At 39.3% G+C, this 16,584-nt stretch overlaps 1 protein-coding gene and 1 long non-coding RNA gene across 2 annotated transcripts in view; one reads left to right on the top strand and one right to left on the bottom strand.

Moving 5' to 3' along the window:
* The window catches only part of kcnd1 (potassium voltage-gated channel, Shal-related subfamily, member 1), a 75,556-nt gene extending 59,894 nt beyond the window's left edge, over positions 1-15,662 (top strand). The window contains exons 5-9 of the mRNA XM_026154470.2: positions 2,009-2,171; positions 3,264-3,347; positions 9,513-9,608; positions 10,286-10,536; positions 10,652-15,662. Of these exons, the coding sequence (XP_026010255.1) occupies positions 2,009-2,171; positions 3,264-3,347; positions 9,513-9,608; positions 10,286-10,536; positions 10,652-10,859 (802 nt within the window). The 3' untranslated portion in view covers positions 10,860-15,662. The remainder of the gene's footprint in view (positions 1-2,008; positions 2,172-3,263; positions 3,348-9,512; positions 9,609-10,285; positions 10,537-10,651) is intronic.
* LOC145423319 (uncharacterized) overlaps positions 1-16,584 on the bottom strand; it is a 412,017-nt gene that overhangs the window by 68,995 nt on the left and 326,438 nt on the right. The gene's annotated exons all lie outside the window — the stretch shown is intronic.

Genomic DNA, 16,584 nt, shown 5'->3' with positions numbered 1-16,584 from the left:
GATCCAGTAAGAGAGCAGATAAGGAACCTGGGATTTTCTTGATGATTAAACTTCAGGATGTTCTGGCTCCATGCGGACCATCTCTGCACTTTATACCAGGAGGTAAAGTGTAGGGTATATGGACTATAAAGAAAAGCTATGAAGGAATGAGGGGAAAATGCAAATCATTCTGTGCAGTCTGTCAGTCAGCTGAATGCACTTCAGTACATGTGGAATTAGATTTAGAAAACAGGATTTATGCCAAGAATGAGAAGCAATTCATTATGAAACTCATCTTCAGGAGGAGCAACTGCACAGCTTTAAAATTAGCTTTAAAGTTTTGAAAAATAATAAAATGGCTTGTAAGATTTGAGCAGCACACAGCAGACAAGGTCGCGGCCTTATTTTGAGAAGGACGGATATATAATGCAGCAGGTACACGAGCAGAGAGCTGCAGTTCATTACCTACATATCTGATTTACTGTACAACCTGTGCTGATTTGCATATGTGTAATATAAAGAGTTAAATCCACAGTGAGACAGACACCAGTTAAAAAAAACGGGAATGTGTTCTTACAAATTAATCATTTAATCAGCTGGAAAGAAATAATTTCTTTGAGTAATAATGATTGGTACACAGTTCACTGAGGACTTAATTATAATAACAACTTTATGAGAGATTTTACGTCTCTCTGGAGAAACTTTCTAAAATAAGGTTTTTGATGCTAAAAGAAGTACAAATAAACACTACAGCAGCATTTCAAAGTTATTGTGTGATAATGTTTCATTTCAGATCCTAATACAAAGTACAGGTAGGTTAGGAAGCAAAAAGGAAACGTTAACGAAACGTGGTGCAGTTTTTTTTTAAGATTTCCCATAAAATAAACTAAGCTAAAAAAAAAAAAAAAAGTGTAATTTTAAATGGATATATATGAATATTCATCTGACTCAGAGCCATTTACAGATCACTGACTCCTACTCAGAGACTGCATATGAAACAATTACATAACTTCTGAATCCAAAAGTGGAAACCTGTCCAAACACCTTAAAACTTTCAAAAAGTAGTCCTGCTGTAAAGACGTTTTGAAAAATGACCTTTGGCTCCTTTGATCCACTTTTCCTGATGAGTTTATGGTTTCATCTGCCCATTTCAAGCCTTATTAAATATAACATGATGTTCATTTTTCCAATATGATCCCCTTTAAAGTCAAAAAGCACAACAGAGCCAAGTATGCTTTATACTACCTTGTGATTAACCAACGGCTGTCATATGAGCACGCCGCGGCCCGTGATTTCTCAGGCTTATCTCTGCTTTAATAAAGCTAAGAAAACTTTTCAAAAATGAGACTTTGGATGCATCATCCAACGGCACTTCTTAAACCGGAGGACCGATTGCTGATCATATCTCTCTGAATATTTACTTAAAGAAACAAAGTAAACAGGTGGAGCTGAGCATCAATCAGCTTCTAGCTGTTGACTGGTTTGTATAGTAAACTGTTGACTGGTGCAGCTGCAGGTTTCTCCCGTCGGTGTGTCTGAGCAGAATCACACAAAGCATCCTGGCCTCCTGCCAGCTCTCTAATCTCTTCCTCCTCCTCCTCTTACTTGTCCTCGTCTCACTACCTGTGATTTATGGCTGAGCACAATGAAAGGTGAAGGCCGCATGAGGCAGCGACCAGGAATTTGTGAGAGTGTGTGTGAGCAGCTTTTCAACACTTGCACTGTAATCTTGTGGAGGACTTGCCTATTTATCTTTTAACTAATACTACAGATTGAAAAAAACCTCTAAAATCAAATAAATATCCAGTTTCAGTGATTCGTGTTAGTGGCAACATTTTCCCAGTATTGAACTTGTTTGTCTAAATTGTGTTTATATAGTAAATTGCAGCCTCAAAGTTTATTGGAGGGACATAATGCTATTTATGTGATGATCACCATAAAGAAGTCTTCTTCTTGCTTAACCTCCTGCTTGGAATCAATGGATTCATTTATTCGGAAATTTCATATGAAAAACGTTTTCTCTCTGCAGATATGGAGACATGGTTCCAAACACCATCGCAGGGAAGATCTTTGGATCGATCTGCTCTCTGAGCGGCGTCCTGGTGATCGCCCTTCCTGTACCTGTCATCGTGTCCAACTTCAGCCGGATCTACCACCAGAACCAGAGAGCGGACAAGAGGAGAGCACAGCAGGTCTGATTCTGACGTTTCAGTATCGAGCTCAAAATAGTCTAACCAAGAAGTAAGACTGCAGCTTCTAGGTTCTGATGCAGGTTTAAGACAACACAAATAAAAACCATGTAACTAAACATCCACCTTTGACCTCTTCAAGGTCCACCCATCCATGTTGTGTTCTGGGATGAGTCTAATCAGATACTGTGGCCTTTAAAACAAAATCCCTTTATGATTAAAGTTGGCTGAAAACTTTTGTTTTCAGAGATACCTCATTTCAGCCATGCATTGATTCATTTACTCACTGAGCACTTATCTTTTGACTGAGGTCTAGCGAACATCTAACAGGCCAAGGCAACCCTTTAAGGCCATCTCCTTGAACATCTCCTTTCAGTGCTTCCGTTCTGGGCACATGCCATCTAGGATCGACACCGGCGTGAAAAATCAGGTCATTTTTTTGCTTTTTGGGTGGAGTCATAAAATGTTTAATACACTGCACAAACAGAAATAGCAAATCAAGATAAGCAGCGTTGCTGCTTCATCCCACTTTTGATAAATGAAATCAAAATATGTTGAAACTGTGTGCTGCTTTGTCTGTGTGGGTTCTCAGCCATCCAGGTCAAGATAATCTAAGTTTCTTGGAGATTTTTCTCTCATCCAAGAAGCTTCTTCAGTTCTAAGTTCACTGAACTGTGCTGCTTTCTTCTCCTGGTGTTGTGCACCTCTGGCACGATGACCAATACTGCACCCAGCCAATAGGAGGCAGCTGTGATATTTTGGCTTGACTTCTGTGTAGCTGTCATGCCCATCAGTTTTCATTTTTATTCTTTGGGTGCACCCTAAACGTACATGTGGTGCATCTTTATGCTTCTATTGTATCAGCTGAAAAAATAACGTTTTATTAAAAAGCACCTTTAAAGCCCGAAAACTGGAGCTTTGCAGCAAAAATTGCAATTCACCTGAAAAATTATGAGTTTAGAGACAGATGATGTGCTCCTCTACAGTGTGTGTGTGTGTGTGTGTGTGTGTGTGTGTGTGTGTGTGTGTGTGTGTGTGTGTGTGTGTGTGTGTGAGGCGCTGACGCTGCTGTTTTCCTGTATTTCTGTCAAACAGAAAGTGCGCTTGGCTCGGATCCGCATGGCAAAGAAAGGAACAACCAACGCCTTCCTCCAGTACAAAGAAGACCGAGGGCTCAGGGTGAGACACACAAACATGGACGCAGACACTCACACTAACAGTGGATGATTTCTCACTGTCAAGGAAGAAGGCTGGATTACACTCAGGTTAACTCAGAAAGTTGTGGAAAGGTAAGGAGAGATAAAGGGACTAAAGACAGAGTGAAAAACACAAAGTCACATAAACCACAACAAACAAGATAAAATCAAATAAAAGTACACCCAAAGAGAAAGCTGGCTGATGTGTGGGGCCAAACTTTATAACTGTTAAACCCACAAATAAATCTGAGCCTGCAAATAAATTTTACATGAGATTTCTTAACGAGGCATCAAATGTGCTGACTTTCAGCAGCTGCGAAAATTTGCCTTGACCTGAAGCATCTCGGTCTGTTCAGTAAAAACCACCATGCACGAGGCCTCATCAGCTACATGTAGTTTCTCACTTTCCTGTAGTTTGCCCACAAGTGTCCCACACACAGATGTGTGCAGTATACTGTGAACAGAGAGATCTTCAGGCCACATGTACATGCAATAAATTTGGGGATGACGATGTTTACGATGTATATACGTATACATATATATATATATATATATATATATATACATATATATACATATATATATATATATATATATATATATATATATATACATATATATACATATATATATATATATATATATATATATATATATATATATATATATATACATATGTAAAACCAAGTTAACGCTTAAAGTACAAACATCACTAATGTTACATAACTTTGGCGACAGGTGGCCAACAGTAATGTTTTAATGTTCTTCGTTATTAAACATTCGCACATAAATAACTGACGTCATATTCAGTACTTACTTTTGACAGTTCACTCTTCGGCTGCTCCCTTCTGCCCTATTTTGCGGCAAAATTCTCCACACCCACCGCTGCGCTATGAATTGTGGGATATATGGGACCACGAAGCGTGCACCGGACCACGCTTGATATTTGGGGATATCGACGGCGCATTTGGAGTACGCATTTGAACTACACTTCGAATTGGGACAGCCGTCGTCGCGTGGAAGTGACGTAATCGCACTTAAAATGCATACTTCAAGCGTGCAGACCCTGAATTGGGACACAGCCATTCTGTTCGTTCTAATCAGCTGTTTCCCCGTGTGTTTCCACTTCCCCTGATCACCTCCTTTATGTATTTAGTCTTCATTCCTCATCCGTTTGTCCTGCTGTGTTTCCAGGTGAATGTATTCATGCCGAGTCTTCATGTTTCAGGTGTCCATGTCCACTTTTAGGTCTTTTATGTTAAGCTTTAGTTCACCTAGTTTAGGTTTCGCCCTCGCCCTGCCCTTTTGTTTGTATTATTTTTGACAGCCTTAATAAACGGCTCATGTTTTTTTGTCTCTTCGCGTGTCTGCACTTGAGTCCATCTCCTCACTCCACACATTCAGCTTCTGTGACACGCCCATCTTTGACTCAGCTATACAAATAAGTCCCTGTGATTTACACGACTAAAATGATATTTTCCCCTCTATTTGTGTTTATAATTTCCCTCAAATAACACATTTCACCGTCATGTTTAGCTTTAAAGCTCAGTGGACTTAATAAATATGTTCAAACTGTCTAGCAAAATTCATTCTATATTTTTGACATTACACCAGCTAAAACTATAACCCTGGCTGTTTTTATTTTAATGACCGACACTAACAGAACGCAAAAAGAAAGTCAAGCTTGAAGGATTTCCGACTCAAAAACAGGACCGTGACAATTATTACAGTGAAATGTATTAATTGTGTAAATATAGCTATTTTGTAAAAATGTGGATTTTGTCCATTAACAATGTTTTTCTTAGAAAATAGTAAATCCATCTATCAAACGGCAGGTACCAGTGACTATCCAGAGTTTTTCTGAAAGTTTGAAGATTTACTTGTGAGTTGTTTTCTTCGAAATCCCCCCAAACAGTCAATGTCATTTTAGTTATCATCTGCAAATTGAAATCAGTATTTAATTTTTAGAAAAGTGAGCTGCAGATTTAATGAGTTTTGACATGCTGAGGTGAGGCAAGACTAAGAGAGAGGCAGCAAAACAAAGAGCGCCTCAGACCCTCAGACAGACGAAGAGCTGCTGCTTCAGCAGTTTGGTGATTCACTAATAAGAAGCGCATGAGGAGAGTTTCCCCAGCAGCAACTTGGCAAAAGAGCAGTGGAACCTGATCACTGTCCACAGATGCAACAGACACAAACAACAACGTACTGTTAAGATTTAAATCAGACGGTTAGATACTTTACTGATCGCACAAGGCAAATTCGGTAGTTTCAGGATCCTGCACAGGTTGTTGTTTTGCACATAACAAACGGCAGCTAATTGGTGTTTTTTTCCTAGACACATAGAAACCTTTCAGATGAAACCTCAGCAGGATGAAATAACCCTGAATGCTAATTAGAGTCTTCTGATATCATCTTACATTTCGTTGACAGATACACCTGCAGATTAAGATTTTACATTAAACACATGATCAGAATAATTAAAAAGCAGCTGACAACCGAAACAGTTTTAATATAATATTTCGGCATTAACCCACAAGAGCCAGACCCATTTTTACAGTCAGGAAAACTATGAGAGAGTAAATGTTAAAACTGATCAGGAACTTTCCTCAGCGTGTAAATGGGCCCATGCTTCATCAAAGATACTGCTGTCCCAAAAAAGCTGCCCTGTGGTGAATCATATTATGAGTTTATGGCTCAGTCGCACTAGAGTAAGAATTCAGTTTATAAATGCAGACAGATTTAGTTTGCAATCAGTCACAGTTGATCTGGCCCAATCAGCACGACTCATCTGTGGTCGGTCTGTTTGCATAGGGGCCGTAAACTGGTTGCATCCTGGCTATATTTCTACATAAAAGCGAGGTTGCTGAGTGCCAATGTCATTTTGCTCTTGAATTTGTATCCTCCAGCAACTACATCTCTATTTGTGCAGGAATTTCAGAATGTTTATTTCAAATCTACGAGGTTCTAGCCTGACTCTGAATGAAAGAAGTTAGTTAATTTAGTTCAAACTCTGTTTAATTGGAATTTCTGCATATGTTGATGGCAACAGATGGTAAAAGTTGCATTAATGTTGGCCATTCATGGAGACTCCAAACACTGTTGCCCCAGTGCGACTCTGGTTTTAGGTCATAGTGAGATGTTTGTTAGTTCCAGCTCCTTGAATGGATGCTTGTTAAAGCATCCATTGGCATCACATTTAAACAAACTGGGTGAGCCTACAGTTTTAGCACCTTAGATCCAGCTGTTGTTTGGGACGCAGCAGAAAAGCCAAAATAAAATAAATAATCTGAAGCTATCTCTCGGTGTCCAGTACTGCACCATTTTTGCATCTTTTCCTTGTATATATTTCTCTAAAATGCTAGTGATGCTAGCTATGTGACAGAACAGCCATACTTAATGTGATTAAAGATGTCCTTTAGTTTCCACTCTAAACTTCCATTTAAATACCAATAACTGTCCAACATTTTCAGAGAAAAGAATGGTTTCTTTTTTTTGTTATAATTTCAGAACTCACATAATTTGTTGGGTGTGAGGAGTATGAAAGATTCAGAGGAGCCCTCGGCCTTTTAGTCTTGTTCCTATTTACTAGATGGATGCATCCCACAGTGTGAACCTGCAGGAATATTTTTATTACATTCTGAAAATAAACTGGATCTAAATCACTGCAGATCTGAGGAACTTTCTTTTTTTATCTTTCAGCTTAATCGTGACTCAGACTCTCAGTTTTTTTCTTCAGTCAAGAGGATGAAAGATTCACCGGGTTTAAATGTTTTATCATGAAAACGGCTTTAGGCTCCAGGTAGAGGGTGAGTGGATGGGTCTCACACAGAGACTCACACAGATATTGTTGAGTCTTAATCTCTCTGCTGCACTGAGCCAAAATGAGGGATGACTGCTGGATTTAAAGAGTGCATAATGAGGGTGAAGAGGAAGAAAAATGGGGTGCAGAGAAAGTGGCGAATATATGGAGAAAGGGAGGAAATCTGTGCTACAGGGCAAGAAGAGAGCTTCATTTTTCTTCATCATAACACGTGAAAAAAAGTTTAGGGAAATAACAAAACTCAATTAAAAGCCGGCTGAAAAAAAAAACAAAGCAAAATGAGAAAGAGCGAGATAAAGGTGATTAAAATAAGAAGAAAAGAGTCTTAAAGATGTTGATCAGCTCTTAGTTTGGCCTTTTAAAACATGAAAGGAAAACTTTTGCAGTTGTTTCTTATTAATGTGGAGAAATGTGAACTGAAGATGAGTTACTGATAAAAAAAACTAAATTCTAGTAAAAGAATTCTGCATTTTAAATCAAAGATTTGTCTCAGGAGACTGAGCCAAAGGGAAGATTATGAGCTCATTCAAATCCAGTGGTGGAAATCACACAGTCTCAGCATTAAAAATGACTCCTTTACAAGTGCAAGCAAATATTAGTTAAAAGGTTACTGTTTAAAGTGCATGTATGCAGAAGCCTCTTTTTGCTGCATTATTAATCTTTTTTTACACGCAGATTATTTAACTGTGACAGTTTAGAAAAGCAGTTATTTTATTATATCCTCAGTATGAGCCGTCAGCTGTTAGAGGAACGCTTCGTAAAAGTGGTGAAAACACAGTATGGTCCTTCTGAACAGGTGTGCCGTCTTATGTGGGCCTGTACAGCAGCTTTATCCCTCAGCCCGCCGCCCCACATAATCAGACAATGTCCCACATTTCACAAGTTTATGAAAGTAAACTCGTGAGTCTCATAAGAAACACGTACCTCAAAAATAGATGTTCTGATCTATTTATGCTTCCCCTGCTGCAAATAAGATGAAATGATTAGAAGACAGAGCAGCAGCTGAAATAAGTTCGAACAATAATGCAAAAAGAGAAAAAAACAAAGCACAAACGTTGAAGCTTACTGATTAACACATTCACCATGAAAATCCCTGAATAGTTTCCAGGTGGAAAAATGAAACTCAGTAGGTCACAAACCCGGGTGGTGTAAAGAAAGGCATCTTGAATCCATCCTTTGTAGGGACCCTTGGGAAATAAAGGAGTGGCTGAAAGTACCTTCATTTAGTTGGAGTTGGGAAAACTGTATTCAAATAAATGGACTGTTTCTGTTCAGGAATAGTTGGCAGCTTTGTGCTTATTCAGGAGGTATCAAAATTTGAGAGCATCTCAAATTTTTCTGATACCCAGTGGAAAAGAAGTCATATTTGAGTAAATGTTCTCATTTTCCTTGTATTTTGCCTCCTCTACTTTTATTTTCACCTAATTTCCTTTTAAAAATAAGATTTGTTATTTTGTTACATTTTCATTTCTTGTGTCCTCAGGTTCTTTTACTTTTACATTGCAACTGTTTCCTCTATGAAGCACTTTGAACTTTTGTCACGTGTATGAAGTGTTATGCAGCTAAAAGTTAGTTTGTGCCCGTCGACCAGCTTGTCGACAATCAAGTGTTTCCTGACAATGTGACCAGTAACATGTAAAAAATGTTTTCATTTGCCTGGAAAACTCCAGGCATCATTACAGCCTGGAGCCAACACATACAAGGAATTAATACTTGTTTGTTTTTTATGCCGATGATGCGAGTTTCTACATCACATCCGACTCATCTCAGCTTTATCTCTTTCCTCTTTCTTCAGTAAACCTTTAAATGCAGATAGTTTTCATTTCCAGAGTCTTACTTTAGTCATATTTGATTTGGTGTAATATGATATATATGATAAAATATGATATAGATAACAGATATGTAGCTTTAAAACCCGTTCTCCTTTTCACTACTTTAGCACCACTGTACATATTCCTTTAACAAACAGCAAACTCAGCTCATTTGCACTCATGTTTTATGAGCATGAGTGCAAATGAGATTTAACACTGCACTGGATTGCTCAGGATCAAACATAGCAGACCCAACATAGAAAGTGATTATTGTGGTTTTACTGGTCAAAGAAGCAAACAAAGACCAGTATGAGCCTACAAATATTCATTGAATACATGAATGTGTTGATATTTGACATTAAAAAGAGGAACTGAACTTAAGTTTTTGTAGAAAGAAGTGTTGATCATAAGAGAAAGGACGTTTGTTAAGAGAACCTCAAAGTGTGAAGCTATCATCACCAATTCTACAAAACAGTCTATTTATTAAACACATTTTATTACGTGTGTGTATTTTCAGGGTCGTGACAGCGATAGCACAGCTCTGTGTGTGAAGAACAGATCGGCTTTCGAGCACCAACACCACCACCTGCTGCACTGTCTGGAGAAGACAACGGTGAGGTTTCAGACATTTAATTTCCCTCAGGACCATCAACTATTACATCTTATGCAGACAGAACTCAAGCTGCCTCTTACTTTTTTGAACACCAGTTTAAAATATCTTCAGCAGTTCTTTGTCTTTGTACAAAGCCTTAATATAAACTCTGTTTCTGATCCTAGAAACAGAAGCTGGATAAACAGACTCACCAAAGTTTCCTTTAAGTCGCCCTTCTGGATTCTCTCAGTACATTTTGAAATTTACATTTCATTCAGCCCTTTTCATCCATGCCATTAAAATAAGCTTACAGTCATTCAGTGTAGAGAGAGAGATATTTTAGCTTCACTTTTTAAGACGGTCAGCAGTCACAGACTGAAGATCACACATAGATTAATGAACAGAAGAATTTCAACAGCTTCATCTGGAAAAACTAAAGACAAAAAGACAATCATACGCAGAAAACACCCTAAAAATAACACAAATATCCCAAAAATAAAAGAAATGAGAAGAAAAAATATACTTAAGCGACTGTATAACTGTAACATACAAATTAGGCCACAAAAATATGCAGAGGCAGAAAATCACAAAGATTTAGATTTACGACTTCAGAGAAATGCAAAAGCGCATCTTCCACAATCCACACATGCAAGATTGAAACTTCAGCTGACCTCCCTCCTTCCTGCCTCTGCTTACAGAACCATGAGTTCACAGATGAGATGACCTACAGCGAGCTGTGTATGACTGAGTCAGTGGGCTTCAGGACCAGTCGCAGCACTTCTCTATCCAGCCAGCAGGGGGCACAGAACAACCCCACCGGCTGCTGCCCCCGCAGGGCCAGGAGGCGAGCCGCCATGCGCCTGGCTAACTCCACTGCATCAGTCAGCCGGGGGAGCGTCCAGGAGCTGGACACCCTGCATATCAAAACAACCTCCATACCGCCACAAACGTAAACACAGATGCTATAATCAGATAAAGATACACACCTGCGTATCTAAATTTATCACACAAATAAAAAAACAACCTTTTGCTTATCTTTTCTTTTCTCTTTTTCTTTATTTCAGTCGTTCCAGTCTGAACGCCCAGGCTGACAACCTAAAGCTGAACTGCGGGGAACAAGATTTCACTGCTGCGATCATCAGCATTCCCACGCCGCCGGCCAACACACCGGACGAAAGCCTCCCCCCATCGCCTGCCCCCATCCCCGGCATCCTGCGCAACACCCGAGCAACAGCTTTTACCCATGAAACCGTCAAAATCTCCTCCTTATAACCTCCAGCTCCACACATGACATCCCTCCTGACACCCCTCCGCCCCACCAGCCACTTTCCCAGTGAACTTCCTTTGAACCTCTGATCCTGGATCTGGGGCGCTGCTAGCTGAAATATCGGGAAGAAAATACTCAGATTGATTCCTGACTGATTGCTTTAACTTCCACATGCATTTCGCTGGTTACATGGATTAAACAGTCGTATAGCTAAAACAGCAGGTGAGATGGGAAGAAAAATGTACGACCACATCCAACGACAACTGAAAAATAAGAACCTCAAAAAAAAAAAAAGCTCAAATCAAAAGCTACAACTTCATGAACGAAGCAAAAGACCTTCTTAAACCTTTAGGATCCACCCTCATGCATTTTGTCTCCTTGCACACATTTGACCCGCCTTGCACAGTTTTGACCTTTTAGATCTCATTGCACAAACCCATGAAGGGTTCAACCTGAAACATCAGTGGAAAAGAAGCCAAGACTCCAAAAGTCATCCCGAACTGGCTGATGGTTTGGCTGGCTTCGTTTTCCCTCCTTTAGAGGAGGCATGCTAAATGACTGCTGACGACAGAAGTTTTATTTTTCAGTGTAAACTCGACATGAATGGACTGAGTGGTTTTATAAAAACAAGAGAGCATTACCTGTTGCTTTGGGGGGGACCAACAACCACCAGAGGATCATTTAGAACAGGCTGGTTTAGTTATTGGTAAAAGATTTAATGGAGATGACCTGTAGACAACCAAATAACCCTCAGCAGCTTGAAGGGCCATATCTAAGACATTTTGAGGTTTTTATTTTCTTGTAGGAAACGTGTGCCGGAACTTTTGTTTTCTTTGGCTGGATTTCTTTTCATTCCAACGACAGACTACATGTTGAAGCCTGAATGGAGCGACAGTGCTGCACAGCTAAGTTCACTTCTGGATCTCTTTTGCTTGAAACATGAAGGTTTAAACTCTAAACAAAAAGCTGAAAGACTCATCTGCACTCAAATGGACTTTTGAAGAGTTTGTGGACGAGCTCTCTGACGGTTCTCGCTGAGCAGCTGAAGGTCTCATATTTAGAAAATCAAGGAAATCATGAAGGGGAACTCTTGATCACTTGAACTTCAAATAATTTGGGAAGCTCAGTGAAACCCAACAATCTTTGTTGAGCAACTCGCAAAACTACACTGGGCAGTCTGCATCTTTAAGGAGCTGGTCTGAGCAGCACTGGACTCACCTGGTTTTCTAAATAAACTGTGGAGAGTTAAATTAATGGTCCTGGACTGGATTACTCTGGTCTAGTCTGACTGTAGCTCTGAAGTGTTTGTCAGTGTTGACACTAACGCCCAGACCGGGATCAAGAGCCTTTTACCTTTCAAAATATGCAACATTACAACAAGCAGGAAAATAGCATCAACAAATGAACAGAATAATATTAATAACAGTTATAATGTGTGTGTTTAAAACTACAGTAATTATTGCAGGGAACAAAGTGTAAAGCAACTAAAAAAATGCATTTGTTATGCGATCTTTCCACTGAGAGAGAACATAACGACTATTCTGCAATAGATTTGAAGGGGAAAGGAAACGCCGACACTGAAAGCTCTTTAAGCGCTGAGAGTACGTTCGCCCCGACGACGGACACTTTGGAAGAAAAAGGCTTGTTTTTCACATCTTTGCTGAAGTGGAAAACATCCACATGAGCAATGATTCACGCTTGTTTATATCATTAATCCTCTGTTTCTTCTGTAATGTCTTCATGCTTTTAAAGGCTTTAATACGAGTAACTCATCCACAATATTTATAGAGCTTATTTAATCTTTTGCCAACATGCTCTTATAACATAAGGTAATGTTATGATGCTAAACTAAAGTTCCAACAAATGAGAAACTTTTAGAATTTTTAGTTGTTTTATTTCTTTTAAATGTATAATCCAATTAAACAAGTCATGATGCTTCTTTACAAATAGTTGTTTCTCTGAGCACGAGGCTGCCAGTGACATTCAAAAGTGTGAACATCTATCAGCTGGACAGTAAGTCAGCTAAGTATGTTACTGTTAATGGATCGGGCGAGTCCGTTTTTAAACCAACAAAATCACTTCATAACTGTAAAAGAAATGTTGTTCATACACCTGGTAATCATGTTTACACTTGTAATGAAACCGCTCTGCGACCAGACTGAGACGCCTCCTCCGGGGTCACACAAGTGAGATATAATGTTCACATCTGTGCAATCAAACTGCACCAAATAAGAAAATGAACCAGAGTTCAATTTGAACAGACTAAACAGGGCATTTGTACACAGTCTTTACCTTACACGTTCAAGAGAGACGGGTCTCCTTTACTGGCATCTGAACGCTGACAGAGAGGAATCTGTGCGAGAGTCTCAGTCTGTTATCAGCTAAATCCACAAAAATCTAAATCTAGTATAACTAAAATAATGATCACAACTCTACAAATAAGGGATTTGAAGTTGAACATTAATGTTTTTACTTCTTAGTATGCAGGCGGAAAGAAATGGTAACTCAATATGAGTTTAACTGAGTTCAGTGCACTGATTTGAGTAAAATAAAGGCTCTGTTTGCATCTATGGAAACATGTAGCGTCAGCGCTCACTGGGCGGAGACTCGTGCTCAGATGTGTTGAAAGTTACCCTTTAAATATACGTCAGCACGTGCATTCAAAACCATACATGCTTTTTCAAGAGTGGACGCCGTCGGCCACGTGTGAGCTCAGCCGCGAGCGATTTGTTGAAGCGTTTCCTTGAACCATTTAAGAGCGAGTGTGAATGCGTGACACACAGACAGAAGACAAGAGGTACATACTGTAACATATTTTGTATCATAAACTTTCACCCGCATCTTCCAATCAAATCCTCAAATCTAAACAAAAAAAAGAGAAAAATAGAGAAAAAGAAAAAAGAGATGAAAGTCATCGGGTATCTGACTGGCGTTCCTTCGTGCATGAGCCTCGTACAGTAGAAGTAGCACTACTGATCATAGGAATTTATAAAGCATATCAGAGAAAAAAAGAGAAAAAAACACGACATAGTGGGGAAGAAAATCTCATCATCTGTTCTTTTGCATGACGACTCTTATTGTTTTCTCTCCTGCCAGTTGTTGGTTTGTTTTCCTCATCCCCTCTGTCCCTGAATCTTTTCAAGACGAGTGTTTGCACCACCGAGCAGTTAGATTACCGAGAAGCAGATTATTATCAGTGAATCATTCAGGCATGTTCCTCGCCAGAATGCAAAGTGTGTATGCGCGAGGTCGGGCGGCTGTTTGTGCGTGTACGTGTGAATGCGTGTATGTGTTCGTATGATGAGCAGTCACAAATATGCATGGATACCGTTATAGGTATTTTATCTGTTTTCTCCTGTAGTTTAATGAGAGAGCGGGGACTGGACGGACGGGCTGGACGGATCTTTGGCTTGTTTTCTGAAATACCTTCGCAGTCTCAATGTTTTCGCTTTATTCTGTAGCTATGGCCTCCAGCTGGCATCCACCCCCCCACTGTCTGTGTCGAATGACAATTACACAAAAAAGGCGCATTGATGCCCACTCGCTTACTCTTTAAGTCAGTTATTATCAAACTTAAAAATAGGTTGTGTTAAATTAGCCAGCTGATACGCTGTGGCCTCGTTGGCCTTCTGACTTTTGTTTTTACATTTCCTTTCCCTTACACGTTTCTTTTAATTATTATTACTTTTCAATTCCAAAACTGTGAAGCAAGTTCATTTTTTAAGTTGATATAAATCCAGTGTTATTTCATGAGTGAGGTACTGTCACTCATGCAGATGCTGATGGGTGGAGCCATGGCTGGGATTCATGGCTTGACTGTAATTTACTGGGGTCTGCTGTTTAATGTCATGTTGCTTTGTTGTCTCTGGAAATCAGGAAACATCTAAATTTAAATTTGAGCGTCCTGCTTTGGTAATTTAGTCCTGTCATAAACCTTCATAGAGATGTAATATATACGTTTCAGTCATGGCTTACAACGGGACATACGTGTAGTGATTCAGGGGGTGACGCTGTCCTGGGGACTGGCCTGACCATGAGATGTAATAATCACGGTTTAAGTGTAGTGATTACCGCAGTCATAGATTTTATTGTGATTGGTCGGCAGGTCCAAATTCATCCATTAACCCCCCCCCCCCCCCCCCCCCGTCAGATGTTCTCTGTATGTCACAGTTTCAGCACGAGGTTTAAAGAGCAACCTAATAATTCCAGTTATTAATGAGAAATGTAATGAGATGAAATCAAATGTAATGTAGTAATGAGAAAATAACAATTTTCCTTAATGCTGTGTTTAGATTTATAAGCAACAGGAATCTCCTGATGAGGATCCGGAGTCTTGGGGAAAAATATAAACTGTTCTTTCTGACTCTGTCTACTGCTTACACTGTTATATTTTTCCAGAAGCCCAAAGGCTACTCATAGAACCAGAGTTATGTGTGCAACAGATTTGATGAATGTGTGAAAGACTGTTTCCAGTTAAAACTGGGTGTTAAGTTGCTCTTTAACTTATTTATGTTGCTTTGAGAATGACGTGGTGGTTCTAAAGCATTTGAGCACAGGTAATTCAATTTAAATGTCACTTTTTTTTAAATGTCAGGTGAACCTGACTGAAGCACACTGGTCTGATCCTGAGGTGACACAATGGGAGCTTAGATGAGATGATCAGCAGCATTTCAGACGCCTCAGAGTTAAAGTGTTGTTGTTCAGTCTCAGAGAGAGAGTGAGGAGCGATGGATGAATGACGGAGAAAACAGCATTAAAGCACAGAGGTGTATATTCCATTCCACTAATAAAGACAACAGAAATCAGAATGTGGTGTGCTGCGTTTGTTCCTCAACATTTATCCGTCACTGTTACAAACTGCTCGTGCAAGTCCACCAGTTTGTAACAAACCCCAAACTGTCCAAAATTCCCCAGAATCGCTGTTGGCTCATTATTTCTGGATCTATTTTGTATCTAACTTGTGAGCTCTAGCATCAATGGATTCAGGGGTATGCTTGGTAAAACACTGACCTCTAGTGTCGTGTATACAGATTACAAGCCACTGTGTTTCCTTTTATTCCTTATTCTGACATGGACACTTAGTGCCCTGTACCAAATTTTGTTACCAGATAAAATGGTACAGAAATCTGCAGGCACATTTGCAGATTCACATAATAATAAATATGTAAGACGTGCTCCTGCAAATATCACAGAAACAGCCATCATTTTAAAAGGGATCTGATATAATCGAGCTCCTGGTTTTCTGAAGTTTCTCTGCTTTTCACTCATTTTCAGTCGACTCCTGATATCTGACCATTTTCAGAGGATTATTTTGTCACTTGTTGAAGCACTGAACACTGACCTACGAATCAAGGCACCTAATTCAAGGGAGTGATGTTGTGTCTACACATAGCATACTGTACATTTTCACTGCTATGCAGATGACACCAAACTTCAAGATTAAAGATCCTTTATTTGTCACATGAATGTCGCATATATATGCAAATACAACACGCGGTAAAATGTGTCCTGACACACTCAACTGTGCAAAAAAGAGAGAACATTATATACTTTATCTATCTATCTATCTATCTATCTATCTATCTATCTATCTATCTATCTATCTATCTATCTATCTATCTATCTATCTATCTATCTATCTATCTATCTATCTATCTATCTATCTATCTATCTATCTATCTATCTATCTATCTATCTATCAACTTTATCTATTCATGAAGCCAGATAACA

The sequence above is a fragment of the Astatotilapia calliptera genome, chromosome 20, assembly GCF_964374335.1.
Source record: "Astatotilapia calliptera chromosome 20, fAstCal68.1, whole genome shotgun sequence".
Taxonomy (NCBI): Eukaryota; Metazoa; Chordata; class Actinopteri; order Cichliformes; family Cichlidae; genus Astatotilapia; species Astatotilapia calliptera.
The sequence above is the reverse complement of the archived record's forward strand: the minus strand, read 5'-3'. Positions and strand labels throughout refer to the sequence as shown.